Source organism: Corapipo altera, unplaced genomic scaffold (genome assembly GCF_003945725.1).
Source record: "Corapipo altera isolate COAL_440 unplaced genomic scaffold, ASM394572v1 343, whole genome shotgun sequence".
Lineage (NCBI taxonomy): Eukaryota > Metazoa > Chordata > Aves > Passeriformes > Pipridae > Corapipo > Corapipo altera.
This window is the reverse complement of record NW_020884913.1, coordinates 1,272,556-1,300,555: the sequence shown is the minus strand read 5'-3', so window position 1 is coordinate 1,300,555 and position 28,000 is coordinate 1,272,556. Positions and strand designations below refer to the sequence as shown.

Below are 28,000 nucleotides of genomic sequence, written 5' to 3'. Positions count from 1 at the left end.
CAGGCAAGAAGAGAAACCCTGGGCTGAAAATTCCTAAAGAAGCATTTGAGCAACCACAGACAAGCTCCACGTAAGTCTGCAAACACTAAAGGCAGAATGAGGAGAAAACCACAAAGCCCAGTTGCTTCCAGCCTTTGCTGGAGCCTGCAACTGTCCCAGGCCAGGCTGGATGGGGCCCTGAGCAACCTGGCAGAGTGGAAAGTGTCCCTGTCCATGGCAGGGGGTGGGACTGGATGAGCTTTAAGGTCCCTTCCAACCCAAACCATTCCAGGATTGTGTGGTAGTAACTTCATAGCCCTTGTATTTCTCAGGTGCAACCAGGGCATCTCAGCCCATCACCTGCACCCATCACATCCCCAAATCTCATATGCTGCTTAATGATGCAGGAAAAATCAAAAAGCAGGATGGGCACCCAGTTTTGACTCATGTGGCACTCTGACCACCCACTTTGCATAACATGCATTTGGTCAAGGCATGAAAATGTGTCCCCTTCTCTACGTACTCAGCCTTGCAAAAGGAAACCCTCTGTTTTCGAGGCAATCTGTGCAGCTCCAGCCAGCCTGGCTTTCCTTGCTTCCTTGGGAATTCACTTTTTTTAGCCTGTTATCGTGTGCTGTGTGGCTGAGGTAATAATTTACAGTGGGTTTAGACCTTTATGCCCGTTTAATCCATTTTTCATACAGGCTGGCAGAGATTTGGTGCTTGCCAGCTGCCTTGCCTTTCACAATGAATCTCTCTCGGTTCCTGCACGGGGAAGCTGGATGTGAGAAATGCTGAGTCCAGCAGTTCCTTCCTGAGCCCTTTTTGGGGTGCCTTTGTGGATCTTGGCTGTATCTGTTGATCCTACAAAGCCAGGAGACTAAGGGTGCTCAGGACTTCAAGGGCTGCTGGGTGAAGGTGTGAGGGGATGGCTTGGGGGACCATGGGGATTATATCTATTCCCTGAGGGAAAACTGATCTTTTTAAGGCACATTTCACATCTTTTCCCTCTTCTTTTCTTCAGGCCACCCAGAGATCTAGACTCCAAAGCCTGCATCTCTATTGGTGAGGAGGTAAGGCTGAGGGACCTTTGGGTGACCATCACTTCAGCCCCCCCTCCAAAAAAGGGTATATTAATAAATACCAGCTATTAAAAACAACACAACCTATTTTGCTTGAAATGGAAGGCAGTTGCTGGATAAATAAAAGCTGAGAAGAGCCAGCCTGGGAGCTCTGGGGGCTTGTGAGCCCTGACAGCCACCTCCAGCCTTAAATATCTGACTGGCATCTGGTGTTTGTGCTCCTGCAGCAAGGGCTGTGTGTGTGGGACACCAGTGTGGCCCCCTGGCCAGCTGCAGAGGGACCTACTGGCTGGCACTGCCCTGATGAACATGCCCCAAACACTCCCCCTCTGCCTCCCGTGGCACGTGGGTTCCCTTCATATTTTCCACCCTGGAAATTCCTTCCCTGCTGCAACAAGGTGCAGCTAATCCCCTGGAAATAACCATTACAAAGCTGAGGGGGTTACTGACAGAGTGTTTTACTCTCCTCTGCAGTAACTTTGCTGATTTAAAGCCCTCATCCAAAGTGTTTCCCTTCGCTAATGTTGAAGGCCATCTCTCCTCAGGAGTCAAACTCAGGGTAGATCTTCCTGTCCTGGAAGCAAATCCTTCTGACAGCATGGAAGGCAGTCCACCTGATGGTCTGAAAAAAATAGCAGGGAAAAAAACCAAAACCCAGGACAGTTATTTTGATAGGAAAAAAAAAGGGCAGAACAGAACCCATAAAAGCACTTCAAAACTGGACAACAAATTTATTAGGTGCAGAAGGTAGACCTTGGTGTCAGCGAGTTAATTTATGAAGTGAAATGCTAACCCAATAGTGTTTTATAATATCTATCTTTGGATTGCTTCTCTTTCATTTTGTATTTTCCCTGGCATGGAGCAGGGGCTGGAAGGTGGAAACAGTGTGAGATGCTTCTGGAGCAAAACTGTGCAGCACGGAGGCAGAGAAAATGCTGCCTGCTGCTAGAGCAAACAAGGCTCCAAGAAAATCCCTTCTTCCCTGCAGTCCCAGGGATGAGAAGAGGCTCCAGTGCTCCAGAAAGGCTCTGTGCACAGAGGCAGAGAGCCTGTGCTGGATGGTGCAAAGACAAACAGATTCATAAACCCCAGAGCTCAGTGTGTTACTGGCCTGTTCCAAAGGGACTGGCGTGCCATGGCTTGCATTTCCCATGGATCTGCTGCTTATTTATCCAGCCAGGTTCCTTTAGGATGGGCTCCCTCTTCCACCAGCCTTTCTGCACTCACCCTGATCCCGAGGGAAAGCCACTTTCCCTCCTTTCCCTTCAAACTTTGCTGCTTGTTTAAAGAGAGCACTCCAAGTGCTTTTTTTGGAGAAGGGTCCTCATGAACAGCAGGAGCAGTGACAGAGATGCTTAAATCTCTGCTGTCACTCCAAAATGTTAATCAGGGCTCCTTGTGCACATTCCCACAGTGCATCCCTGCTCCCCATGGCATCCCCAGCCACTGCAGGCTGCAGGAATTTTTTTGCTGTGCCGGCAAAAAGCCACGTGGGATTATTCCCTGTGAATCAGTTCATTCTCACCAGCTGCCTTCTGGACTGATGTGGTTGTGCCTTCAGCAAACAGAATGGCTGGGTTTAGTGGCAAAGGCATGTTCTAAACATCCAAAAATAATAATAATAATAATAAAAAAATAGAGCAGCTCCACAATATCCCAACAGAAAGGGAGAAGGGCAGGTTGGGATGCAGGGTCCAAACAAAGTCATCCTTTGGGTAAGGCCAGGAGAAAGAGATGAAAGACAAAATAAATCCTCTGTGGTGTGAAAATGGAGCACACTCAGCTGGTATTTGGCCCATCTGTAGGTCTGGAGAAATAAGCTTTTACAGGCCTTAGAAAACCTGGGAGATATTTCTGTGATTGTTTTGGGGAAGAGGGTGGAAGGAAAAAGAAATATTAAAATAAGACTGAAGGTGATTCCAGGGGAGAAGCTGCTGTGGTGTTTTCCATCCCAGCTCTTAGAGGATGGAGAGGCTGAAAATGCTGCCAGCTGGAGGTGACTGGGAGGGACAAGACAAGAACATGTAATGACAGGACAAGGGAGAATAGATCCAAACTAAAAGAGAGTAGGTTTGGATTGGATATCAGGGGAAAATTCTTCCCTGTGAGGGTGGGGAGGCCCTGGCACAGGTTGCCCAGAGAAGTTGTGGCTACCCCATCCCTGGAAGTGTCCAAGGCCAGGCTGGATGAAGCTCTGAGCAACCTGGGCTAGTGGAAGGGGGTGGAACTGGATGATCTTTAAGGTCACTCTGTGAATCTGTGACCCTGCGGAACTGCGATTGTGTGTCCTGGGGAGGGGACTCGCAGGCTGAGGGGATGTCCCGGGCAGAGCTGGGTTTGGGGGGCATTTCTCCCCTTGCACAGCCATGGCCACCTGCTGTTTTTTCTCCCCCCAGAACTTTGAGGTGAAGGCCGATGACCTGGAGCCCATCTCCGAGCTGGGACGAGGTGCGTACGGGGTGGTGGAGAAGATGCGGCACATGCCCAGCGGGCAGATCATGGCAGTGAAGGTAGAGTGAGCCTTTGGGGGGCTTTGTGTCTCTGTCGGGGTGTGTGGGCACAGCTCTCATCTCACTTCTTCTCACACGTGCTTTGCTGACATTTACTGCCTTTGCTTTGCTTCTTTCCTCGTGAAATTCTTCTTTCTACAGACGTTCTCTAATGGTGTTTTACTCTCTGCAGTTCCTTTGCTGGTTTAAAGCCTTCAGCCAAAGTGTTTCCCTTCACTAATGTTGAAGGCCATCTCTCCTCAGAAGTCTGACTCAGGGTGGATCTTGCTGTCCTGGATCCTTCTGGCAGCATGGAAAAGCAGTCCACCTGATGGTCTGAAAAAATAGCAGGCAAAAAAAAACCCCAGGACAGTTTTGAGCTCAAGGGGCTCAAAAAGTGCTCAGAGAGATTCAGGCCTTTCAGCCAAGGGGTGTGTCCTAAAACTGTGATGCTCAGTGTCTTTCCAGCACTGCAGTGCATCAGTCATTCACCTTCATCCACAGTATCCCTGTCTCTCTAGATTCTCTTTGCCGTAATTTTTTAAACATAACATATTTTTTTTCTGATGTAGCTGTGCCCTCAGACTCAGGGCTCTGCACTTTGTAAAGAAGAGCAAATTCAATTACATAAGAGAATTTTCTCCGCCTGTGACTTTTTTTTAGGCTATTTGGAAGGGGAAATTTTTGTTGGGTTTTTCACATTTTGCCTGCTGCAGTGGGATCCTGATCCATGGCAGGCTTGTAGGTGCTATTGTGAAAAGTTTTCATAACAACAACTTAGACTCATAAATTTGGAGCTTAGGGAAATGGTCATGGGAAAATTTGTAGTTTGGTTAGGACCAGTTTTTGCTTGGCTGAATTTTCCCTCAAGTTTCCTTTCTGAATAAGAAAAAAAAGAGATGCAGAGTTGGAAGCTGTGAGCAAACTGAGGGAAAACTCTTAGCTCCTCAGCTGTGGATAGACTTTGCTGTAGGTGCTGGGTGGGACATTCCTCAGGGCCTCTGCGCTCTGCATTTGGTCTTCTTGTTTGCTTTGGTGGTCAAAAGATGTGCAAAAGATGCCTGTGAGTGTGATGGAAGATCTGAACAGGGTGTGGCAGGAGCATTCAGGCCGCCTGTGATGCTGAACAGTTTAATTCTGTCCCATTACTGGCCCCGAGGGGCTTTGGCCAGGGAGCCTGGAATCTGTGTGTGACCCATGCTGGACTCTGTCATGCCCTGTTGTGGCGTTTCCCAGCTGAGGGTCTCCAGGTATACCCCATAAATGACATCTCTTCCTGGGAGACTGGGAAATGCCCATTTTCCATCTCTGGTGCAAGGCTGGAGCCCTGATGTAACAGATGTCCACTGCAGCTCTAAAATCACAGCTTTCCACCAGCCTACAGTCTGATCTCCTGCTCCTGCCTCCTCTGCCAACACTCATTTCTTTTGGCTGTTGCAAAGAGAGGTGTTTGCAGGGAAGAGGGAGGATCCCTGTGCTCTTGTGGGTGCTGGGCTTGTGAAGTGCCTGTGTGATAACAGGGGGCCCAGGGGATGTGCTGGAAGGGTCAGGGGGGGTGTGAGGGCCCCGTGGCCAGCCCTGGTGTGGCTGTGGCACTCAGGTGCTGGCAGCCACCACTGACACTCCCTGTCTTCCAGCGGATCCGAGCCACGGTGAACAGCCAGGAGCAGAAGAGGTTGTTGATGGACCTGGATATCTCCATGAGGACAGTGGATTGTCCCTTCACCGTCACCTTTTACGGGGCACTTTTCCGAGAGGTACAGAATCCTGGGGCTGAGCCCTGCTGCCCCTTCTCCCAGGCTCTGAATTCCCATCCCTCCAGGTGCCAGGGGTTTAATGTCCATCTAAACACAGCACTTGGTACAATATGGATTTGCTCAATCCTGGCCTAGGATCTGTCACATACAGTGAGTTTTAGTGCTGGGGGCATCCGGGCACCGAGGCCACCAGCCCACAGCCTGGTCCTCTGGTGTTAATATTGCCCTGGCTTGGGATGAGAAAGCCACAGGGAGGGAAAATGTGGAAAGCTCTGAGACGCAGGATTTATTGAAGAGCTTTGAGCATAACCCTGCAGAGCTGAACTTTTCCTGGCTGGGAATTAGGAGCCGGAGTTCCGATAACTTTCTGGGCTCCTAAATCACCAGGACTCTGCTTTGGGAAAAAGATAGCAAAAAACACACCCTAAATGGTAGGGAATGTGGACAGCACCTAATTCCAGCTGGAGAGGAGGGAAAAGAAAGCCCAGTACAGTTCTGCTGAATGAGTTTTAAAAGACAGGGAAGAGGCAAACAGGTCAGCAAAGGGCGAGTGCCAAAGAGCTTTGCACAGGACAGGAAGGGAAAGAAAGAAAGGAAAACCTGCACAGGACAGGAAAGGAAAGCAAGGAAGGAAAGGATGCTTGGTTCTAGTAGGCAGATATCTGCTTGCTTTTTTCTCCAGGGAGACGTGTGGATTTGCATGGAGCTGATGGATACCTCACTGGACAAGTTCTACAAACATGTCATTGACAAAGGCCTGACGATTCCCGAGGACATCCTGGGGAAAATCGCTGTCTCTGTGAGTATTAGCAGGGTGAGGAGGGGAGGGAAAGGGGGTTTCCCTTCTGAGCCAAGTCCTACATGACCCAAGCTCCCTGCTCTGTTTGCACCAGGAAGAGCATGGTCCATGGGCCACAGCCCATGTGGCCATTCCCAGTTGGCTTCCAGGATCAGGTCTGAGGTGATGTTATTTTAAGCCATAAATTACCCAAAAAGTGCCTGTACATGTAATGAAGAGACAACACAGCATGAGATGTGGGGAGGGTCCTGCAGCTCCTTTGCCTTCTCACCAGGGTCCTGGGACATCCCTGGGTACCCACCATCACCTTGGGCTGCTGGGAGGGTGCAGGACTTTTGGGAAACCCTCCAGGCAGGTCTGGTGGGGTGAAGCCAGATGTCATTTCCTCCTCCCCAAGGTGCTGCCAGCCGTGATTGACTCTGCATTTGTTGTTTCAGATTGTAAAAGCACTAGAACATCTCCACAGTAAGCTCTCCGTGATCCACCGAGGTGAGTGCCAGGCACACAGCCCTGGCCACGTTGGGGTCTGTCTGTCTGTCTGTCTGCCCTGCTCTCAGCCTGGCAAGGGCTCCCAAAACACCCCAGATAAAATGGGCCTTTGACAGCAAAAATGTTCCCTGGCATCTCATGACTTGCAGCAAAACCCAGTCAGAGGAAATGGCTGCTGGAAACTGCCTGCTGGTCCCAGCTTTTCCCTGAGGTGGAGAAGTGAGCTCCAGCCTGGTTGTGCAGCTTGCCCCATTTCCCTAAATCTGTGGTTTACTTCAGCACCTCTGTGAAATTCAGCCAGTCTTCTCCTCCTGACCGTGGTGAGCTTTGGACCAGGGTTTGCCAAGGTTTCTCCCCCACTTCTGTCTGATGTGCAGGGAGAGGCATCTCCGTGCCAGAGTGATGCCTCATGCAGTGATCTACCCATCCTCCTCCCCTTCCCTGAGCTTCCCTGAGCACTGGTGGAGCAGAGCAGTTTGATAGCTAAAATAGCCTCCAGTGAAATCATAAATACCCTCCTTAAGCTCTTCTGACATTTTCCCCTCGAGAACATCTCACAGATGCCATGAACACACTTAGAAAGAAGCAAATTTGAAGTTGCTGCTTGACACCTTTATTTTTCAAAGGGTCATTTTCGATTTGTCGCAAGGAGGAAAAAGCCCTCCCTGGAGTGTGTGAGTGCCTGGGAAGGAGCATCTGAAGCAGCAGAGTTGAGCTGGAGCAGGCAGCCACACTGGGTACATTCTGCCTGTGGCTGGGAGTTGAGTTTCTGCCCTCTCTGTATCATTTACAGGAGGTGGAAAGTGCTGCTTGTGTTTCTGTTTACTTGTTTGATTTCCACTGAAAATTGTCTTATTTCAGCCTAGTAACAGATGGGTGAGGATCTCATACCTGAGGGTTTTGATTGCAGAATGCTGATCAGAGAGCAGATGTTAATGAGCTGTAAACCACCCAGTTCTAATAAGCAGGACTCAAAAGCAGCTTCTGGCCTCCTTCAGATGGTGTTTCAGCCTTATATTAAATAACTTATCACATGGAGAGAGGAGAAGAGACCTGGGATTTCTGGGTGGCAGCAGGGAAAGGATTGCTCCCTTTGGAGTCACCTCTGCTGTGTTGGGATTTCATTTGGGATTATCCTTATGGAGCAATTGTCTGCTGTGCAGGAAAGCAACTCCATGCTCTCCTGGATATCACTTCCTGGCATCTTTCTGTGCCTTTATTTCCCTTTCTGATGGGGATTATAATGTGCTGCAAGTGTGAACACACCAGGGATTGTGAGACCGTGATGGGAAACAGATAAATCTGGCAGTAATAAATAGATGAGACACTGGCCTGATTTCCATAAGGTGTGGAACACCCACACACCTGCTGCTGCTCACGCTGCCACCAGGCCTGGGATCCTCAAAACTAGAGCCCATTTCTGAAATCTTGGTCCTTGTCTTAGTTACAGCTCCCTCCTTCCCTGCACCTCCTGCTCCCTTTCACCCTTTCCTGCCCACTCCTCATGCTTCCTCCATGGCTTTTTCCTTTTGCTGGCACAAGACCAGATCCATGGGGGCTTGCCAGAGCTGCAGCCCTTTGCAGACATCCCATGGAGATGCCCCCAGCCCTGTGGAGCTGCTCCAATGTCTGTGACCTTCCCATATGCAGTGGGATGGGATGGTTACGTGCAGGGTCACCTCCTGCTTCCCCAAACTGGAGAGGGGAGCCTGCAAGCGAAGGGACACTGTCAGGACACGTGACAGGCCCATGGGGTTGTCACCTGAACGTGTGACAGGCCCATGGGGTTGTCACCTGAACGCGTGACAGGCCCATGGGGTTGTCACCTGAACACGCAGCAGCCGCAGCCAGCGGGGTTGTGGCGTGTCCAAGGCTCGGGGCTCTGCACGGGCTCCTTGGGTGCCCTCTGCTGATAGGAAACTCTTCAGCTGTTTTTGGCTTGGCCCAGGCACCCACGTGTGACAGTGACTGTGCTCTGTGTTCCTTCTTGCAGATGTAAAGCCCTCTAACGTGTTGATCAATACGCAGGGGCAGGTGAAAATGTGTGATTTCGGCATTAGCGGTTACCTCGTCGACTCGGTTGCTAAAACCATGGATGCAGGATGCAAACCCTACATGGCTGTAAGTTGAACTGTGGAGAAGCTGCGTGGGGAGCAGCCAAAGGAACCTGAGCTCGGGGGGAAGGATCAGCCTCTGGCATGTGCCCTGGGAACTCCTTTGGGAAGATGTATCCCTTGTAAAGGGACAGAGAGGGAGACGGATCTCATGGGTCTCCTGGGCACAGCTTCCTGCTGCCTTCTCACCTCCCTGTGACCTTGGGAAGGGCTCTGGAATTGCTCCTTCTTGCTGTTTGCCTTGTGGGGACAATAGTACTTGGGATCTGGGAGGAAAAACAGTCTCCAGGGATTGGGTCCCTCAGGCTTCACCCTTTGTGGGGCACTTGCATGGGGTGAAAACAGTCCTGGAGAACTGAGGCTTGTCACCCCTCCGTGCCAGCTGTGCCAGGTCACCTCCACCACACCAGTCCCTGGTGAAGGTGCCACCTGCTTTTGGTGACCTATTTCACTGCCTGCCCTTATTGGTGAGGATGGGAGACCAGGTTTGGCCCCACAACAACCAAGAGAGCAGCCTGGTGTTGTGGGCAAAGGGGTCCTGTGCTAAAAGCCCCACCTGAGGTTGGTGAGCCCTGGGTGTGGGCATGGCACTGGGACCATCCCTGTTCCTCACCCACCTCTTGTCTCTCTTCACAGCCTGAGAGAATCAACCCGGAGCTGAACCAGAAGGGGTACAGCGTCAAATCTGACATCTGGAGCCTGGGCATCACCATGGTAGGGTGACCCCACAGCCCTGCTGGCACCTTCCTTCCCTGCTGGCACCAGTGGCACTGGTTCCTTGGGAAGGTGGCAGGCTGGAAATGGGAATACAGCTCTGGGAGGACCAGGGAATGTGCTGCAGGGTTGAAGGGAAGGAGGATGGAGCTGCTTTGTGAGCTCCTGGCTGCCGCAGCTGCCAGGAGATGGCAGCATGGACTAAGGCACAGGCATCTGGTGCCTGGAGCAGGTTGGAGTCCAAGCACAAAGACGCTCTCCCAGCACTCAGCAATTAGCAGAGTCCCCCTCAGGAGAGCAGGGATGGGGGGTGTCTCCCACGCAGTGTTTAGGGGGAATCCATCTGCTCACAAAGTCGTTTTACAGCACAGTTACCCTGTGCTGTGTGGGGCTGGTTTTAACTTCTTTACCGGGTGATGTCGGACATGGGGGTAACAGGGAATTGAGTATGGATCCATGTGGATCTCCTCTGGCCTCTCCCTTTTGCTAGGGGAGGTTAAGCAAGATGTTATGGCCAGGGTGGTGAGGAAATCATAGAGTGGTTTGGGTTGGAAGGGACCTTAAAGCTGCTTTTGTTCCACCCCCTGCCATGGGCAGGGACACCTTCCACTAGCCCAGGTTGCTCCAAGCCCCGTCCAACCTGGCTTTGGACACACTCAGGGATGGGGCAGCCACAGCTTCTCTGGGCAACCTGTGCCAGGGCCTCCCCACCCTCACAGGGGAGAATTTCCTCCTAACTTCTAATCTATATCTCTCCTCTTTTAGTTTAAAACTGTTGTCCCTTGTCCTATCACCATCTGCCCATGTAAAAAATCACTCTTCCTCCTGTTTGTGAGCTCCCTTTAGGCACTGAAAGGGGCTCTATGATCTCTCAGGAGCCTTCCCATCTCCAGGCTGAACAATCCCAGATCTTTCAGCCTGTCTCCATAGCAGAGGTGATCCAGCCCTCCAATTTGTGTGGAACCTAAAAAAAAACCCCACACCCCAGGGTGGGGCACACGGGAGTCCGAAATCCGTGGGGCGGGCGGGCTGTGGGGTGTCCAGCGCCAGTCCTGAGGTGTGGGCCGTGTCTCCCCAGATCGAGCTGGCCATCCTGCGCTTTCCCTACGACTCCTGGGGGACGCCCTTCCAGCAGCTCAAGCAGGTGGTGGAGGAGCCGTCGCCGCAGCTCCCAGCGGAGAAGTTCTCAGCGGAGTTCGTCGATTTTACCTCGCAATGGTAAAACACCTCCCCGGCCTCTGCCGTGCTGGGGGGAGGCTGGGGGGCACACCTGCCCATTGGCACCCTGCACCCCTGTCCCCACAGGCAGCTCCTGGGGGTACAAACCCGGTTTTTGGGCACAATGTACCCTCGCTGGGCCTGGTGGGTGCCTGGCACTGTGTGGGCAGAGCAGTGGTGATGGTGGCTGTGAGGGTCTGCCTGCCTGAGGTGGTGAGGAACAGGCTCGATCTGTTTTGGGGAGGAGGAAGGGGTTTAGGAGGCTCTGGTTGCCGCCCCAGCAGCAGCACAGGGTTCCTGTGTGCACAGGCAGGTGCAGTCAGGGGGCTCCTCCAGCCCCCTCACGTCCCTGCATCTGGAAGGGGCAGCAGGATATGGAATGGCCTCCTCCTCCTGCTTCCACTCCCAGGGGGCACAGCTCTGAGGGCAGAGTTTGCCCTGTGGTGGCCCCACTCCCAAGGCCCTCCAACTGCTCCTCTGCTTTCCACGGGACTCGGCGCTGGAAGCAGCGGGAGAGTTTGGCTGCGGCGCAGGAACGGGGCTGGAGCAGACGCTGCTGTCTGGAGCTGTGAGGGCTGCACAGAGCTCCGGCTCTGCAGCGCCCGGGGAGGCTCAGAGCTGCCCTCAGCCCGTGGTTCACAGAGCTGGCAGCTGCCCCACAGCTCCTGACTGCTGCTCCCTCCAGCTCCCTGGAACCGCCGGGGAGGCGGCTGGATTTTCCAGGCGCTGCAGTGCCACGCGCCGCCTGCCAAGTTGGCAGGTGGATGGTGGGTTTGTGTGGTGGCCAAGAAAGGACGGCACATCGACAAATACAGAAATGTGAGACTGTTCCCCAGTGCCAGGGTCGGGGCCAGAGCCCGGCCGGCTCTGCCGTGACCCAGGAAGGGGATTAGCAGCCACTCCTGCCCGGGGACTCTCAGTGCCGGCGTTCGGATTCCTGGGAGTCGTGTCCAAACATGTTTTCATGTCCCTGTGGTTCAGCTCTCGCCTCCCCACCGACCCGTGCTGGGGAATGCCTGCCATGCCCACACTGCTCTGTGTCTGCAGAGGTGGGAGCTGCCTCAGAAAAACCCCCTCCCAAAATGCCCACCGTTCTTGCAAGGCCCACGCTGAGGTTTTGGACCAGCTGCTGTTCTCCCATGCTGGTTGTTATTGCCAAGCTGCCTGTTTGTGCCAGGCAGGCTGTTCCTCACTGAGTGATTTGCTCTTGCATGCCCAGTGTCCTGCAGCTCAGGCTGTGGCTGGCTTAGGAGTTACATCCACAGCCACTTTGGGGAGCATGTGGCGATTCCTCTCTTTGCAAATCCTGCCCTTCAGGATCACTGAAGATCTGTCAACGCCAGCATTGTGGCATGGACTCAAATCAGGGAGTTTGGCTGCAGATTGCACTGGTTTTGCGTTGCTGGAGTCTGAGAATTTCTTCTGTCACCAAACCAGGTCACATCCACTCAGTGTATCAAGCCTGGCTCAGTTCTATGTCTAATCCATCTGCTGCCTGGGGCAGTGAAGTCTGATCACCTGTATCCACTGCAGGAAGGTTCCTGGGATGTCTGAGTCAGGATCAGATCTCAGTATGACTCTTAATTCCTGAAAATTTACATTGATTTCAGTAATTTGTCACCAGATTTCCTGGCATTAATAACCTAGGAGCAAGGTTTTTATTCACAGAGGGTCTAAATTAAGAGGATTATACCAAATCTGGGCACACCTAACCTTGAAATTCACCTTGTCATCTTGGCTGGGGCTGCTCTGGAGCTCAGAGGATGTGACACATCCCGTACCTTCAGCTCGGCGGTGTTGGCACGTATCGACCCTCGGTTCCTCTGTCCATTCACAACATGACACTGAACACGAGCCCTCTACACACAGCAAGCAGGAAATATCTATTCAGTGTGTGTCCCCTGCTTCCTCTGGGCTCCTGCAAATCCCAGCAGAGGAGCGGCTTATCATCGCCGAGGTTCTCACTTTTGTTTTGCTCAGTGTGACACCTTTTCCCCGCCACCGCCGTGTACGTGTGTGAAGATCTTTTCAAGTTGCTCCAAGTGTCTTTCCCCTAAATACACTGCCAGGAAGTGAGTAGAGATTACGTCCTGTCTTTTTAAAAAAAGCTATTTTCTGCTGGAGGGAAACCAAAATAGCTCCCAGCTACAACCCTCCAGAGCCATCTGTTGTAGGAGAGGAGAAAAAAAGGATGTCCCATGGAACCGTCCCCGCTGATAACGGCACGGGGATAAACAAATAGTTGTACACGTGCTTTGGAGCCACTCAGTCACTGCTCCCAGTCAGAGGTTGGAGGCTGTATCCATTCCCTTAGTCACTGGCCTACTGCAGGGCACCCAAAAACCCAGTTGTGCCTGACCACCAGCAACAGGCAGTGTCTTAACTGGTGTATATGGTGTCTCCAGGTCCTGTTTGACCTTGAGCTCAAAGCACTTGTGTATCCAGCCCTGTGTTGCTTGATCTGACTGGCCTTGATCATGTTGGCTGAGTTGTCCTCAAGGTTTAAGTTTGCTCAGCATGGATGAGTAGCTGAATTTATTCTCCAGGGTCTTGAAACCTTGCTTTTTTCATGGTATAATTTTATGGCTTAAATTGCACACACAATGTAACTTTTAATCTTTTCTTCTTTTTTTTTTTTTTCTCCATTAAAGCTTGAAGAAGAATTCCAAAGAACGGCCAACATACCCAGAGCTTATGGTGAGTGTGGCTGCATCAAGCAGTGTGTTGGTTCAGAGCTGCAGTGGGTTACAGTGAGATGCTGAAGGCAGGGATTCCAGTAGTGATGAGGATTTGGGATGCTTAGCATCTCCTTTTTCATAACAGACGTGAGAATTGTGACACTTCAGGGTCCTGGGAGGGTGACTGCCAGTCAGAGATGCTCTTTGAAATCTCATTCAGGTGCTTTTCCAGTCACATCAAGGGAGAAAAATTGGTAAAAGCAGGTAATAGATTTGCTAAGGGAAAAGAACGAGGCTGTGAAGAATCAGTGAGGATAAAATCCTCCTCTTGGGTTTGTTTGATGGATTCAGACACCTCAGTGTGCCCTGGATGCTCCACATGGGCTGCAGGAGCTGAGTGCCCTGGGCTTTACTTCCATGGTGCCTTGGAGGGGAGACTTTTTGGACAGAGTAATTCCTGGATGTTGGGGACAGAGACGAGTCTGTGAGTAATAATTCCGGTTATTGAATTTCATCTGCTGCTTAGAGACTGTTTGCTGGGAGCACGTCTGGGACAGAGGAATAACTGAGGAAGAAGAGGCCAATAAAGGCTGGGGACGGGGCAGGGCAGGGCAGGGCAGGGCTCTGGGTGAGCTCCCAGTGCAGACACTGGTGTCTGCTCAGCCACTGCTCTGGGCTGCAGCTGGCAAGAACAGGTTCTTTTAGGCCAGTTTTTCTGCTAGGGCTCCACTGCTTCATGGCCTCTGTCTCCTGACTCTGGTATTGATCCTGGTGCTCCTAAAAGATGGCAACAAGCAGGAGAGTTCAGAAAGTCAGTGTTTCACCCCTGTAGGCATCTAGTCCTTTTTTTCACTCTCACCTGATTCACAGCTTGCTAAAAGCAGGAAGGTACCTAACTTTGTTGTTCCTGAAGATCCTGACTCAAATGCTTGCTTGTCCCTACATTCCCACCCCTGGGATCTTCTGGGTTAAGGCTGGAAACTGCTGCATAAAATCCTCAGGCATTGGTATCCCTTGAGCTGTAATTCTTGGGACAGGCCATCCAGAGCATCAGTGTCATTGTCACCTCACGCTGTCTGCTCAGAGGGGTGAAGGTGCCAGGGTTTAGGGTGCTCTGGCTGCAGGTCATGCTGGAAATCCACATACCTCTTGAACCTGAGTTGTGAGCAATGAATAATTCCCGTGGCATTTCGTGCTGGGCCCTGTAATTCAATTAGACTATATATAGCTCTGATTGACACACAGTTTGCCCAAATACTAGTTTCAAACAAAGGGAGGCCCGAGCTTTATGACTTTTTTTTTTTTTTAAAAAAAACCTTTTTTTGGTATATTATGGAATAAATACATATATTTATTTTAAGCAAATTTCTGAACTTTGCCAAATGGCCTTTTATCAAAAAGGTTCACCGAAGCAGCTCCGTCTGTTGCAGCATTAATTCCCACTGGCAAGCGAGTGCATTTCTATTGAATTAGGTTCTTGGATCACCTCTCTGGAGTATCTCAATGCTGTGGTATTTTATGGCTGACATGAATGTTGTGAGGTCCTGTGGTTGAGGGTTGCTGTTTTGTTGGGTTTTTTTTTCTCTCTCTTATGGCATTAAGTTGCGGTACTGGATTGGACTTGTCATTTAGACCAAGACTGCTCCCTTGCTTTCCTGTGGAATTGAGGTTTCTCATGGAAAATATGACTCTGTGCTATCTTGAGCATCAGGAAAACTGATATGGGTGCTTAATTTCATTTTCAAACCCACTTCCCCAGGTGAAGTGGAGCGTGAAACTACTGCAGGGCCGGTGGTCTGCACATGGCGTGGAGCACATCCCGCCTGGCACTGGGGGCTCTGTGCTCTGGCCAGGCTCAGGCACTGCAGAGGGGTTGGGTTCACTGGGACACGGGGCTGCAGGTCACTGCTGCCACCCATGTCACACTTGGGGGTGCTTCCAGGCTGTGGTAGCTCTGCTTTGGGTGTGACTTCACTGGGCTGTGAAAGCAGCGGCATCACGCTGGGATAATAACACGGCAGGTCATTTGGGTCACCTCTCCCACAGTTATTCAGGACGCTTCAATTCCTGTGACTGTCTGACCTAGGGAGACCTTAAATTTTGCCTGGATCCTTGCCTCAACCCATTTCAGTCCTGTTTCCCACATAATTGTGCTTCCTCTTCCTTTCTGGTGTGTCTTTGGGTCACTTCCCATCTCCTCAGAGCTGCCTTGATAACTTTCCACTCAAGCCCACCTTGGAAAATCTCTTTTCTTTGCCCTTCTCACTGCCATAAACAATCATTGAAACAGCCAGTGCTTGGGGACTGAGGTGAGGGGGGGGCATCTTGAAAAAAAAATCAACAAACCCCTGGAAACCCCAAATTGTCTTTAAAAACCTGTCTTGAAATGAGAGGGTCTGGATTCAAACTAGGCTCCTCCAACTTTGCACAGAGAGTGGTCACTGTGAGCCCTGCAGGGCCCTGGCTGCCTTTTGGTTCTCTCTGACACTCTCCATACAAATAAATCCACTTCTCTGCCAGGACATTGGGTGTCAAGCAGCGTTTTGGGGATTTCAGGTGGGAGTGGGCTGATCTGAGCTGATGTTTTGCAGCCCCCGGTACCAAACGGAATCGCTGGTGCTGATTGAGAGGGGCTTCTGTTGCTGTCAGGGGGTGTTTGGTTGTGTTTTCCCTCCTTACATGTATTTTTCCATTCGTGCTGAAATGTAGGCAAGATTTTCTGGCAGGATGTCTCCCCATGTTGGTCAGGATTAAGTAGTTAAACACACAAGTGTGGATGGTTTTCCAGTCGGGATGGCTTTCCTGTGCGGTGGCTGGGGTAACGCAGCCATGTCCTGCTGCAAATAGGAGCAATTCAGGGAAGAAATGAGACTCAGAAGTCACCAGAGGGTAAATACACAGATAAAGCAGGAAGCTGAGGGAAAACCCACTGCAGTCAGCCTTCCTGCAAGGTTTTCCTTGCTCCTGCTGGTGGGATGGGTAACCACCGCCTCGGGAGGAGCAGCAGAGCTCCGAGGGGCACAATGTGCCAGAGATGGAGGCACTGTTTTAGCACTGAGAGCAGCCCAGCTCAGCCCTCCCAGCCAGACCAGGGTTTAGAAGGAATCCATGAGGGCAGCACAGCTCTGCAGCTTTCCTGGAGTGGCCCCTGGGGCTCCCCGACTTGCCTCAGCTGCAAACATGGAAAGCCCAGTATTATGGTGCTGATGCCAAACCCTTTTTCACTGTCTAGAGGGTTGTCTGAAAAGGTTTTTGGTTCAATCTTCAGCGTCATGAATAATAAACTTTTGCTGTTTTCTCTCTCTTTTCTTTCCCAGCAACATCCTTTCTTCACCCTGCACGAATCCAAAGAGACAGACGTCGCCTCTTTTGTCAAGCTCATCCTGGGAGACTGAGAACTGGACTTGTAAATGAATTGCCCTTCTGTGGACTGGTGGGTGCAGGGGAGGGGCGCGTGGCAGGACTTGTCATGGAAGCACCAACAGAAAGTCGCCGTGTTTTTGTTTTGTTTTGTTTTTTTATTCTGAGAAACCCCCACCTCGCCGAAGTTTTTTAAAGGGTTCTTTGGTATCCATAGTGACATAGAACGAGCTGGTTAGTGAAATGAATTTTAATAAGGTTGGTAACCTTAAAACAAAAACAAAACAACAAAAAAAAAAAGAATTTAAAAGAGTGATTTACATATTTAATGACAGTTGAAGTCCCTCTTCCTAACTTGCTCCTCATCCCCCTTCCCTTCCCCGTGAACCAGAATTTGCTTTGTCATGGTAATAGGTGCTATGGTAGTCATGAAGTTGTATGTAGATTTATATTTTGTCCCTTCCATTATTTTAATATTTATGTTAAGTGCTTGATGGAATAGATTTCTGTTTTTATATGAGGATGAGTGCGTGGTGACGATGATGATGCTAAATGAGGCCACAGCAAGCAGCAGTCGCAGGGCTTCGCTGGGGGAAAAGGTGTCAGAGGAAAAGAGGAAGAAGAGGAGAAGTGTCTCTGTTGTGGAAAATATTTAATGTGCATCGTAAAAGGAATTTATAAGCAAGACTCGCAGCTGCTCGAGCTGCTCTCACAGAGTGTGAGGTGTAAGGAAGGAGGTCCCGGTGCCCCTTCTCTGGACACCGCGCTCCGAGCCCAGCCTGGGGGGCACTGCCAGCCCCCAGCTGGAACAGCCCCTGCCCCACGTCCCAGGGCCTCACAGCGGGCAGGTTATGGGGTCTGCAGTGGGAATCGCTGGGATGGTGTCTGGGACAAAAGCCCTAGAAGGAAGGAGGTTGTTGGATGAGTTGCACAAAGGTGAGGAGGGGGCTGCGTGGTCAGTGCCCGCCTGCCCGCGGGCCCAGCAGCATTGCAGTGCCCGAGGCTCCCTTGGGCTGGGGATGAGCTGCTTTGGGCCTAAAAAGGGAGTTCCTCTCTCCTTCTCCGGATGGGACAGGATCACAGGATGCATGGCACAACACCTGTGAAAAATGGGATACTTTAGAGTTGGTTTCTAGGGCCCTTGGCACTGTGTGGGCAGCAGTCCCTCGGTGTTGCCCACACTTTGGGAGTGCTGGTGCTCCCCAGGAGCCCGTGCTGGCACGTGGTTTGGGCTGTGTCCAGCTCTGGCTGGGATGCTGAAGGCAGCAGGAGCACTGGGCTTTGGCATGGGCTGCAGGTGTGTCCTGTGGGAGCTGCAGCCTGGAAACCAAGCAGGGACACCACAGCCCACCCCTACCGGGGGCTCGTTGCTGTTGACCATGTCCTTGGAGAAAAGCTGCCAGCCAAGGGCAGGAGAACAGGGGCTGTTGGGATGGGAAGATCACAGATCACTCAGCCTTTGGGTCACACAGTTACTGTCCAGAGAGGGGGGGACTGTGCACTGTGAGGTGTCGTGGGGCTGGAGCGAGGCTGCTCCAGCTTAACGCTGTTGGACTGAGCCACACCCGCCCAGCTGCCTCTCCTGGCCAGGAGGGCCTTGGCCTCCTTCTCCCAGCCCTGTGAAGGGCACTGCCTGTGCCTCCTGCCCCTCCACACGCTTCCCATGCCCACCCATCGCTTTGGCACAGCCTCTCAGAGTCAAACCCCAGCTAGAAACTAACCTTGCTCTGCAGTATTCGTTGTGCAGGAGGTAACTCAGCCTGGGGTCCGGCTCTTGCTCTCCCGGTTTAGTGGCTCCAGACTCCGCTGGTGCGGGCTGGGCTTCCGGAACAGTCTGAGCGTATTTTGGGAAGCGATCCCTTGGGAGGGCTGATGGGGAGGGCAGAATTTAAGAGCAGGGGTTCCCCAACGGTGGCACCTCTGGTGCTGGGGACACGCCAACGCTTTGGAAGGCGCACACAGACACCGCCAGTGCCTGGGCTGCCACTGCCACCGGCGCGGCCGTGGCTGGCAGTGCCCATGGGGGTGGCTGTGAACCCAAAAATGGGGCAGCTCCGCACGGGAAGAGATAGGAGAGCTTTGCTCACGGGTTGTTTATCAACCCTTGTGCCCCTCGGGGGGGCTCTAAGAGGGCTTGCAGGGATTGGGGTGCAGCTCACAGGCCATGCAGACTTTGGGGGAGGAGGTTCCCCTCCCTCGGTCGCGCCGAGCTCCACATCCCGCTCCGTGCCGAGGGGAACCTTTCAGGTTGCGTTTTGTGGTGGATGAAACACGAGGATGTTTTACTTCACAGTGTAATTTTAAGAGGCCTCGCATGGCTCGTGATCTGCCCTCTCATATTCCATGGTGTGTCTGTGTGTGTGTTTTCTCTCTCTCACTTTCTCAGAGTCGCAGAGCTGTTTTGATTGATTGTCCTCAGCTGCAGCTAAAAGTCCAGCCAGCCAGTTTATAGACGTGGTTCCAGCATCAATTCTCGCTTTGAAAAACATGACATTTAAAACCACCCTTTGGTTTTCCTACATATGGATCTGATGCTTTTGTTAAAGATTGTTTTTGCCGCTTTTCTCCTGGAATATAAGTCTCATTTGGACACCGCATCTCCTTGACCTCAGAGCACCTTTATTTCAGTGCCATTGTAATTGACAGGTTGAATTTATGAGATACTGTCAAAGTTCAGTATTAATAGCAGATATTAATGTCACCAGCGTTTTCCAACAGAAAATTAATGTCAGTGTTGTCTGCAGCTAGTAACCCTCTAAAAGGATTCCTACATGCCTCCACACTGCATGCTGAGTGCTTGCTTTTATGCTTTTTGCTCTTACAGTGCTTGGACCCTCTAATCCCTTTGTTTTAATGACATTACAATAGGGCAGGCAACAAATCACTTCCCTTCCCTGCTCATTCTCCATGACTTAGTTCCTTTAAAAGTCGTTTGCGTCAGCCCAGAGTAAGTGTGGATCCGTGTGAGGATGAAAACAGTGATCTGAGGGATCACCACTGTGGAGGGGAGAATGCAGAGGTTGTTGGTCTGTCTCTGCATCCCTCGTGACATGTGTGGACACAAAGCTTGGCCTTACCCAGGCATTTCTTAGAGAGAAGCCTGAGCTGGTGGCTTCGGCTCAGGGAGGAGAGCCAGAGACTCCTGTGTGCTTAAAAGCTCTGCAAAAACACTGGGCTGCAGGATGAAAGTCAGACTCTTCTCTCTTTGAGTTGATTGTAACCTCTGTGGAGATGAAAAGCCTTTGGTCACTGCCCAGATCTTTGCTTGGCTTTAACACAAGCACAGCCTTGCCTTGGACAGATATGGTTGCTGGGACATTAAGCCTGTCCCAACCCCTGAACAGCCAAGGTGTTGAGGCTTAAAGCTGTTCTTCAGAAAGCTCTTTTGTGTTCACACAGCACAGGACTGTGGGCAGCCTGTTGGATTGCCCTGAACTGGGATTTTTAAAGACACAGGTCTCATGCCATAAACCTGAAAGAACCTAAACTCCACCAGGGAGCAGGGAGGGGAGCAAAGCTGCTGGAGCTCAGCACTGAGCTGTGACTTGGACCAGCTGTGGATGGATTCCAGCACAGGGAGCCTTTTGCAGGGCAGGGAGGGTCTCTCTGCTCTGCCGCAGGTTACTGGGCTGCAGGAAAGAGGCACAGCCCATCCCTGGATATCCCTGGGCATGATATTCATCCTCTTCTTTCCCCCTACCATACAGCTCTTGATGTTCCTGCAGTCTCCTGAATGTTTGAGGCCTTGCCATCGCTACAGCTCTGAAGTGTCACTGGCAGGAAAGCTGTTTTCTGGGTCTCCAAGAGCCCACTGGCCCCTTAAATCTGAAAGAGGGCATTTTCTGGTTACTGTTTTTAAACACCAGGTACATGCTGCTGCAGTGGGTGCAATGCCCATCTCTTCTGGAGTTTTTTCCAGGTGTACAAACCCTTACACAGATATCTCTGTACTGTATTTCGGTGTTTTCCCTGGCTTGTGTCAGGTTTACTGGTGAGGAAGGAGGCAGCTCTGACTTGTTGAAGAGGTGGAACACCATTTCTGGAGGCAGGTGGCCTCCTCTGTGTGATGGAGGAGGCAGTTGATGGGTCACTACTCAGAAAAAGCTCTCAAAAAAGATTTGCAGTTGATCTCCCTGTCCATCAGCACGTGCTGTCGGGTCAGTGCTGCTGCTCCTTGGTGGGAAGGGGCTGCCAGACCCTTTGCCCAGGCAGGGAGCAGTGCCTGGTGCTGAGGGCAGACCCCAGCATGCACAGCCTTAGCTGGGATTTCTCCATGCTTGCTACAAGCCAAGTGTGTACCTGCACATTTCCCTTCTTCCCTGGACATTCTGGAAGAGGAAATCCCGCTCGACCAACACAGCATTGCTTTAGTGGCTGGTCTGGTGTAGTTCAGACAAGGTTCCCACCAGCTCTCTTGTTTAATAGACCTCTTTTTTATTAAAAACAACCCCCAAACTCCTCTCTCAGAAAAGCCAGCCAAGATACTCTTTTTTTTTTTTTTTTTTTCTCTCTTCCATCTTGTTCCTCTTAGAGGAACTCTGGGAGCCTGTCTTGGTGCTTTCACTCTTCCACATGCCAAAGATTGCTACATCCCTCTTAGTTACGCTCCTGCCAAACCAGATCTTATAGTCTTGCCTCAAAAATCATGCACTTCCCTGCTCCTTGGGGTTCCTTTTGTTGCTGTTGCTTTTTCATTGAATTTCCTCATGTTTATTGACATGTCTATTGTTGAGCTTCCTGGACACATGCAGCTCCCTTTTTCGGATACAGGGAAAGACAAATAGTTGCCTTCACTGCTCTGCCCCTGCTGTTGGGGAAATACTGTCAGTGATATGATTCCTACAGATGGGATGGGTCTCATTTAGAGCTCGGAGGGTGTAAACTGGCATTGCTCCATTGGCTTGGCTGGAATAAGGCCAGTTTTGTCCAGCTGAGAATCTGTCCTTAATGTCTAAACAGTTATTACACACTAATAAAGATTAATGATTGTAAATCCCCACGGATTATACATAAAATGGCAAGTTTTACTCATTAATCTTTATTGCCATGTTATGGCTGTTTATGTTACGAGTTGCCTCTCTCTGCACTGAACATGCACTGAGGAGGTGGGGGGTGAGCATGGGGGAGATGGAGGGTGGACAGAGCAGACCAGATGTCCACATGTTTTACAGTCTTGTGTCCTCCCGCCAGGTTCCTTGTTTCCTTGAAAGCCGTTAACCAGCAGCAAAGGATGTATCCCAGAGCTTTGTCTGCCTTGCTGGCCTCTGCCTGGGCTATAAAATCCAGATTGTTTCTGGTGAGAAGGGATCAGATCTCCTAATTAATATTTCAGCTCAGCCTTTACTGGAGCAGATGGAGAATATGAAATTTGACATGTGCTCTGGCAGTGCTGGGAGATTCTCTCTCCCGGACCGTGGCTGGAGGAGATGCTTTCTGGGCAGTGACAGGTTGAAAGGACACTGCTCCTTCACATAACCCCACACCATGGAAACAGCGGATTTTGTTAGTAAATAGGGCCAGAAAAAGCTCTTTGAATCTCAGTTTTTAGGTGTTTGCAGATGCATATAGACACAGCCAGGAGCTGGTGGTGCCAGTCTGGACACAAAGGCCTGTGTGCTGTATAAATGATGAGGAGTCTAAAAGAGTGCAGTAAATTTAGTGGTGGATTTAATGGCATAGGGACAAAACGAGTCCTCTGATAGGCAGCTGTGTGAATCCACCCTGCCAGGGAAAAGTCAGGAGCAGAGAGAGAGGGCAGGACACAGCCACGGATTCCATCGAGTGCACAGCCTGCTGAGAGCAGCCTTTCTTTCCCCATGTGCTTCTTCAGGCTCAGATCTGGGGGCAGTGGGTTTGCTCACAAGTCCCGGGTTGTCACTGCATCCCCAACTGCAGCAAGGGAAGCAAAATCTAAAGCACAAAAAGAAACCCACAAGGAAAAAAACTACAAGTGAACCAAGGCATGTTGCTGCTGCGTGGCCTCGTGCGTCGCTGCTTCCCCTGCTGAGCTCCCACTTAAACCATGGGAAAAGCACAGGAGAGGCCTCTGGAGCTGAGAGAGAAATGGCTAAACAGTTTAAGGTGGTCTCTGACAAGCCTAATGCTGGAAATATCTAATTTCCAGGCCACCAGGACGAGTGAATCCTTGAGGGGCCTGCGCAGCCGGCAGTGCCGTTCCAGTGGGAGCACTTGGGGCTGCAGGATGTTTATGACGTGGCCTCCTTTAGTGCCCCCCTGGGTTGCTCAAAAGCCCTTTGCCTCCATCCACACCTGACTCAGTCTCAGTCACCCTCATGGCTTATGTTTTACTGTCGGGGGTTTTACTGGCAGCCTCTTTTCTCGGCGGTTGGTCAGAGCGAAGGGAAGGGAAAGGGGCCTCCAGCCAGCTCGGCTTTGGGAGAGGAAGGAGCTGCCTGTGCTCTCCAGTCCCTGCTTGAGGGGAAGCCACAAGCCAGGAACTCGCTGCCCTGCAGGTATCCAGCTGAAGCAAGAGCTTCTCCCTTCGTGCTTTGCTGCCATTCCATGAAAAATCCCTGTGGGAAAGCGGAGCGGCTCCGGAGCTGCGGCAGCGTCGCTCCAGGGCGGCTCATCCCTGCCAGCAGCCAGGATGGGCCGCCTTTCCTTCCTCGAAAGGCTCTTGGTTTTCTCTAAATGATGGGGCAGGAGTCCAGCCGGGGCTGTGAGGTACCGCGAGGATAAGCTGGGAAGAGCTTGGAAGTGCCTTAAATGCTCTGGAAGTAGGGATGGAAATCTCAAAAGATCAGACGCCTTTCGGCGATTTCCAGAGCTATACGGCTTTAGCCAGACCTGAAAACCCTTCCTAGAAGTTTTATTTCAGGGTATTTTGATCTGTTACTTTCGCTTTTGGGCTTAGCTAAATCCAGGAAACTCGGAATGGTGTAATTCTTGAATGAAGACTAAACACACCCCAAGCATTATTGAACCGATCAGGAAAGTTTCTGTTTGGTTTATCTTACAGGAATAATTCAGGCCAGCTCAGATTCAGTCTGGTTTTACCCCAGATAATTATTACTTTTGAGAAAATAAGAGAGCAGACCATGGTCTTTCCAAAAGGCTGTGACCCATCACACATCCAGCAGTGCCAGAAGGTGGATGGAGATAAGTGCTGCAGGGAGAGGGGGCCAATGTCTGAGGGCTGGAAGGAGCAGCCTGGCTGCAGGAATGTCCATGGCCTCCAAAAACACACAGAGAGACAGCTTCCCCAGAGATTGTGTGATGGAGGTATTGGGGTCTGCCACGTCTCGGGTTTTTTCCCTCTAGGAAAGAACATTCAGCCATCTCGGAGTGTCCTGGAACAATATCCAAAAGCCTTCAGTGTTTCTCAGCTCAGCCCTGTGGGTTTTTTTTTTCAGGATGGATGCTGTGAAAAGCCAGGAAGGGCCAGGTGTCCTTGATTTACACAGCCAGAGTGGAGAGATGTAGATTAAGTGCCTCGTGAGAGCCAAAAAGGTGTGTTTGAAGATGAATTACAGTCTCTGTCGTAGCTGCTCAGCCAGGATCAAATTTTCCCATGTACAGGTGCAGCTGCAGAGCTCTCTGTCCATGTTTAGCCCAAATTTAATCATGAGTCTTGCATATAAACACCCACAGCATGGACTGTGCCTTCTGGGGGGCTTCTGGCAGGTTGGGGTTCAAAACAGAGTGTCACCAAAACCAGGATTTGACTACAGATATTCCCTTTATAACCTGTGTGTAAAGAGAATTTCCAGAGCTCAGCCACTGTTTTGTTTGCTCCATAATAGTGACTCAAGCAGTTTGTGCTTGGTGAGAGTTGTCCCTGGGCCAGGGGAAGTAGTCACAACATACCAAATAGTTGGGATTTTGCATTTATTTTTTAATAGCAGTACATCAAGGGGAAGCTGCTAAATGTAGTTTCTTGTAAGCTGGAAACGAGTTGCAGTACAACTTGTAATTTCTCATCGAGAAAACCCAAACCTCTAAAAACATCCAAAATTTTCAGTTTAAGGAATTACAGTTTTATTGGCAAAGATCCATGTTTAGCATCAATCTATGGAATTTCCAGAGTTTCTGTCTTAAGGTGTGAAATCTGCTTTTTCTCGAGATGGTGAGAAATTTGTAGCAAGGATATTTCTACATAATTTTGGCTAGGAAAAAACCCCTAAAATATGAGCACAATGGAAAAACAACCACTGCCCAGTGGTCTCTGGTATTGAAGAGGGCACAGGGAAAGCACCTGTGTGTTCTGAACATGTTAGAAAGGAGAAGACTTTCCAACCTGCTATAATGCAAGTCCTTATTTGACTTTTATTTTTAGGATTTTTTTTACAGTACCATCATTTGTTTTCTAACTGTGAAAGTCTCTGCTTTTCCTTACCATGTGGAAGGCTGATTTTTCTTTCTCATGTTCTTATTATTTATTATTTATCCATTTCTGGTACTATCCAAGAGGTGCTGAAGGTGTCTCCCAGCCTGCCCTTGAGCCATATGGAATCCCTGTAGTATCTCCTAACAGCTGGGATGGCAGTAATGGCTAATTATTATTTCAAATTATATTTGTAGCAATTTAGATTAATTTTTTTTTTTTAGTGTCCTGGTTTGCTCTAGAATTAGGGATGGGGATAAGGAGTCTTTTTTTTAAAAAAAATGTATTTTAAACATCTTAAAGTGAGAAACCTGCTCACTTTAGTTTTTAGTAGGAGAAGCACCAGTTGAGTGCACCAGTTGAGAGGGGATTGACTAACACCAGGGTTCAGTTTAGCTGGTGAAATGCTCTGTGTCACATCACTAACCAAAATCACACTGGAATTCTGAGAAAACAATCATTTTCCACCTGAAAATTAAAGTCTGGTTTGTGAAGTGCTTGGTTCTTCCAAGTCCCATGCCAAGCTTTTCTCTGTCGAGTTTGCCTTCAGCCTTGGAGAGGGGGGCTCAGGTGGCCAGGGTTGCTTCCAGGCAGGGCTGGGGGACACCCAGGCACCCTCTGGCCAAGTGGCAGCTCTGGGATGGAGGACACAAATCCTACAGAAATGATGGAGCAACTACTGAACAGCTTCTTGCTCTGCAAGAGGTGTCTAGGAGAAATCCTGTGTGGGTGTGACCTGGCTGAGAGAAGCAGGACTGGGAGCTCAAAACCATCACTTTTTGTTCTTTTTATCCCCTTTCTCCTCTCTGAAAGGTGCTCTGCTGCTTCAGAAGCCTCCCCAGCCTTTCTGATAAAGAATAGCAGAATCACAGAACCACAGAATCGTTTAGGTTGGAAAAGACCTTTAAGATCATCGAGTCCGGCCACAAACTCAGCACTGCCAAGGCCACCACTAAACCATGTCCCCAAGTGCCACATCTACACATCTTTTAAATCCCTCTGGGGATGGTGACTCAACCCCTTCCCTGGGCAGCCTGGACGCTGTGGTGCATCTGTTTTCAGACAGCTTGCATTGGTTTTCTGGTTTGTTTTTTCTTCCCCCCGTGTATAAGAAACGTTGGGTAGCAGAATGTGGAATTCATTAGAAGTTCATAAAGCAGGGACCTCAGAAGGATGTGGGTATAAATGCTTTTCAGGCATCCGAGGTGAACTTTAAATGGAGCTTTGGCCCTCATTTGCTTTCTGCTTTTCAAAAACCATTTATGAGAAAGTGGAGCTGTCAAAGCCATGCATGAACTTTGCCTTCTTGCAAATAACTTGTCTCAAAGTAAATTGTCAAAATGCACAAGAAACTTGTCTCAAAGTAAATCCAGTAGCTCTACAAAGCTGGAAAAGTATGTGCATTAAAGAGTGTGTGTGTGTGTGTGTGTGTGTGTTGTGGGGGGGGGGGGGGGGGGGGTAACTCAACCATTCCGGAGGCTTAAAAAAAAAACACAATGCAATTGCTTTTAAAAAAAAAGGCAACGTAAAAATATTTATTTCTTGGCAGAAGTACATCAGACCACATCTCCCGTCCTTCTTTTAATTGCCTCGTGTTTGTTTTTGTTGTCTTAAGTCTTTGCTGGCCCCGTTTCCTCTGCAGTGCTCGTCGCTGCTCAGAGCCTGTCACCTCACACAACCCCTCTGGCAGCGAGGGAGCGCAGGGCACGGGGCCCTTCACGGCTCTGGGGCTCCTCAGGAGCATCACTGGGGGTCACATCGGTGGCAGGAACAGCAGAGGTGGTGTCAGATGAGAAGGCATCCAGTGCATCATGGGCGATTTTCAGTTTTTAGCCTCGTGGAGGAAACTCTTTTCCTTGTGAGAATCAAAACTGCCGCGTCCTAACGCAAACCCCGTCTCGGGGAGGGTGGGTTGGCCCAGAGATAGCAAACTTGGAGAGTGTTATTTGAAAGAAATGAGGTGCTGACCTCTTTGTGAGATGGCACACAGGGGGCTGTCAGTGCTGGGGAAGGTCCCCAGGGGCTTTGCCCAGGGTTTGGAGCAGGGCAGAGCCAGCACTGCCCCGTGCTGGGATGGACCATCACCCCGAGCTCCTGTCCCCAGCCAGGTGCAGTTTCATCAGGGAGATACTTCAAACTTCAGGGTCCTCCCTGTGCTCTAGAGTCCTTCAGTGGTCACCTGGCCTTCATCCCCACTCCATCTGGCTCCATCTCAAACCCTTCTCTTGACCTGTGTTGTCTTCATCCATCTCAGCTCTGTTCCTGAGGATGAGCAGTAATAGGAGACTGACAGTAGGACCACGTGTGTAATGTTTGATGGGCTTCTACTTCATGTTGTTGTTTCATTGAGATGCTTTTAGGATCCATATTGTACTGGATTAAGGATATTGGAACAATTGAACTGCTATTCTTTAACCTTCACTGCCCCAGATCCTTTCTCCCCACCTTCTTCACTTAAAAAGAAATTAGATTGGGAAAATATATTCAACTTGGATAAAAAAAAACCAAACCACCACCAAACCTTGCTGATGGAATAAGTTAATCATCTTTCCTACACTTTGGTTTTATTTCTCAGGACATCCAAAGGTTTTTCACTGCTGCTGAGAGAGGGGACAGGACACCTTTTTGAAACTTCAACCACTGTAACCGTTTTCCAGATGTGTGTGAGTGTGTGTGAGTGTGTGTGTGTGTGTGTAACTCAGCACTGTGTGTGCGTGTGTTCTGCTGAATATTGTGTGCATCTATGAAATGCTTCAAACAACTGCCTGGAAGTCAAAACCAACCACCTCTTTCCAGTCATATGTTTGCCGTGACTTTTCATAACCACACTTGAAACTAGTGGTCTTGGATGAAATATTCAAAGAGCAGGGCATCTTTATAGCAATGGTATGTCAGTCAAATTACGAGAAATGTACACAAAAATAAATAAATGAAATTTAAAAGTAACCTGCTGTCGGCCTACCTGTGTTTTTCCCAG

General features: G+C 50.3%; 1 protein-coding gene across 2 annotated transcripts; it reads left to right on the top strand.

Moving 5' to 3' along the window:
- The first annotated feature begins 1 nt into the window (after window position 1).
- MAP2K6 (mitogen-activated protein kinase kinase 6) lies at window positions 2-27,969 on the top strand. Of its 2 annotated transcripts, XM_027654347.1 has the most exons (11): window positions 2-70; window positions 1,004-1,052; window positions 3,458-3,509; window positions 5,188-5,307; window positions 5,990-6,106; window positions 6,544-6,595; window positions 8,589-8,716; window positions 9,346-9,423; window positions 10,502-10,641; window positions 13,293-13,338; window positions 16,637-16,934. In XM_027654347.1, the coding sequence occupies exons 3-11, from the start codon at window positions 3,477-3,479 to the stop codon at window positions 16,712-16,714; spliced, it is 792 nt and encodes a 263-aa protein (XP_027510148.1). In that variant the 5' UTR covers window positions 2-70; window positions 1,004-1,052; window positions 3,458-3,476; the 3' UTR covers window positions 16,715-16,934. The 2 variants fall into 2 exon arrangements, with proteins under 2 accessions (XP_027510148.1, XP_027510147.1); XM_027654346.1 differs by lacking the exon at window positions 2-70 and having other exon boundaries at window positions 1,010-1,052; window positions 3,458-3,571; window positions 16,637-27,969.
- The last annotated feature ends 31 nt before the right edge of the window (window positions 27,970-28,000 follow it).

Bases quoted from the DNA above. Each gene is read 5' to 3' on its own strand.
- MAP2K6 (XM_027654346.1), top strand. From the start codon at position 3,533: ATGCGGCACATGCCCAGCGGGCAGATCATGGCAGTGAAG. The intron at 6,596-8,588 runs GTGAGTGCCAGG...TCCTTCTTGCAG, and splicing joins GCTCTCCGTGATCCACCGAG to ATGTAAAGCCCTCTAACGTG. The intron at 9,424-10,501 runs GTAGGGTGACCC...GTGTCTCCCCAG, and splicing joins GGAGCCTGGGCATCACCATG to ATCGAGCTGGCCATCCTGCG.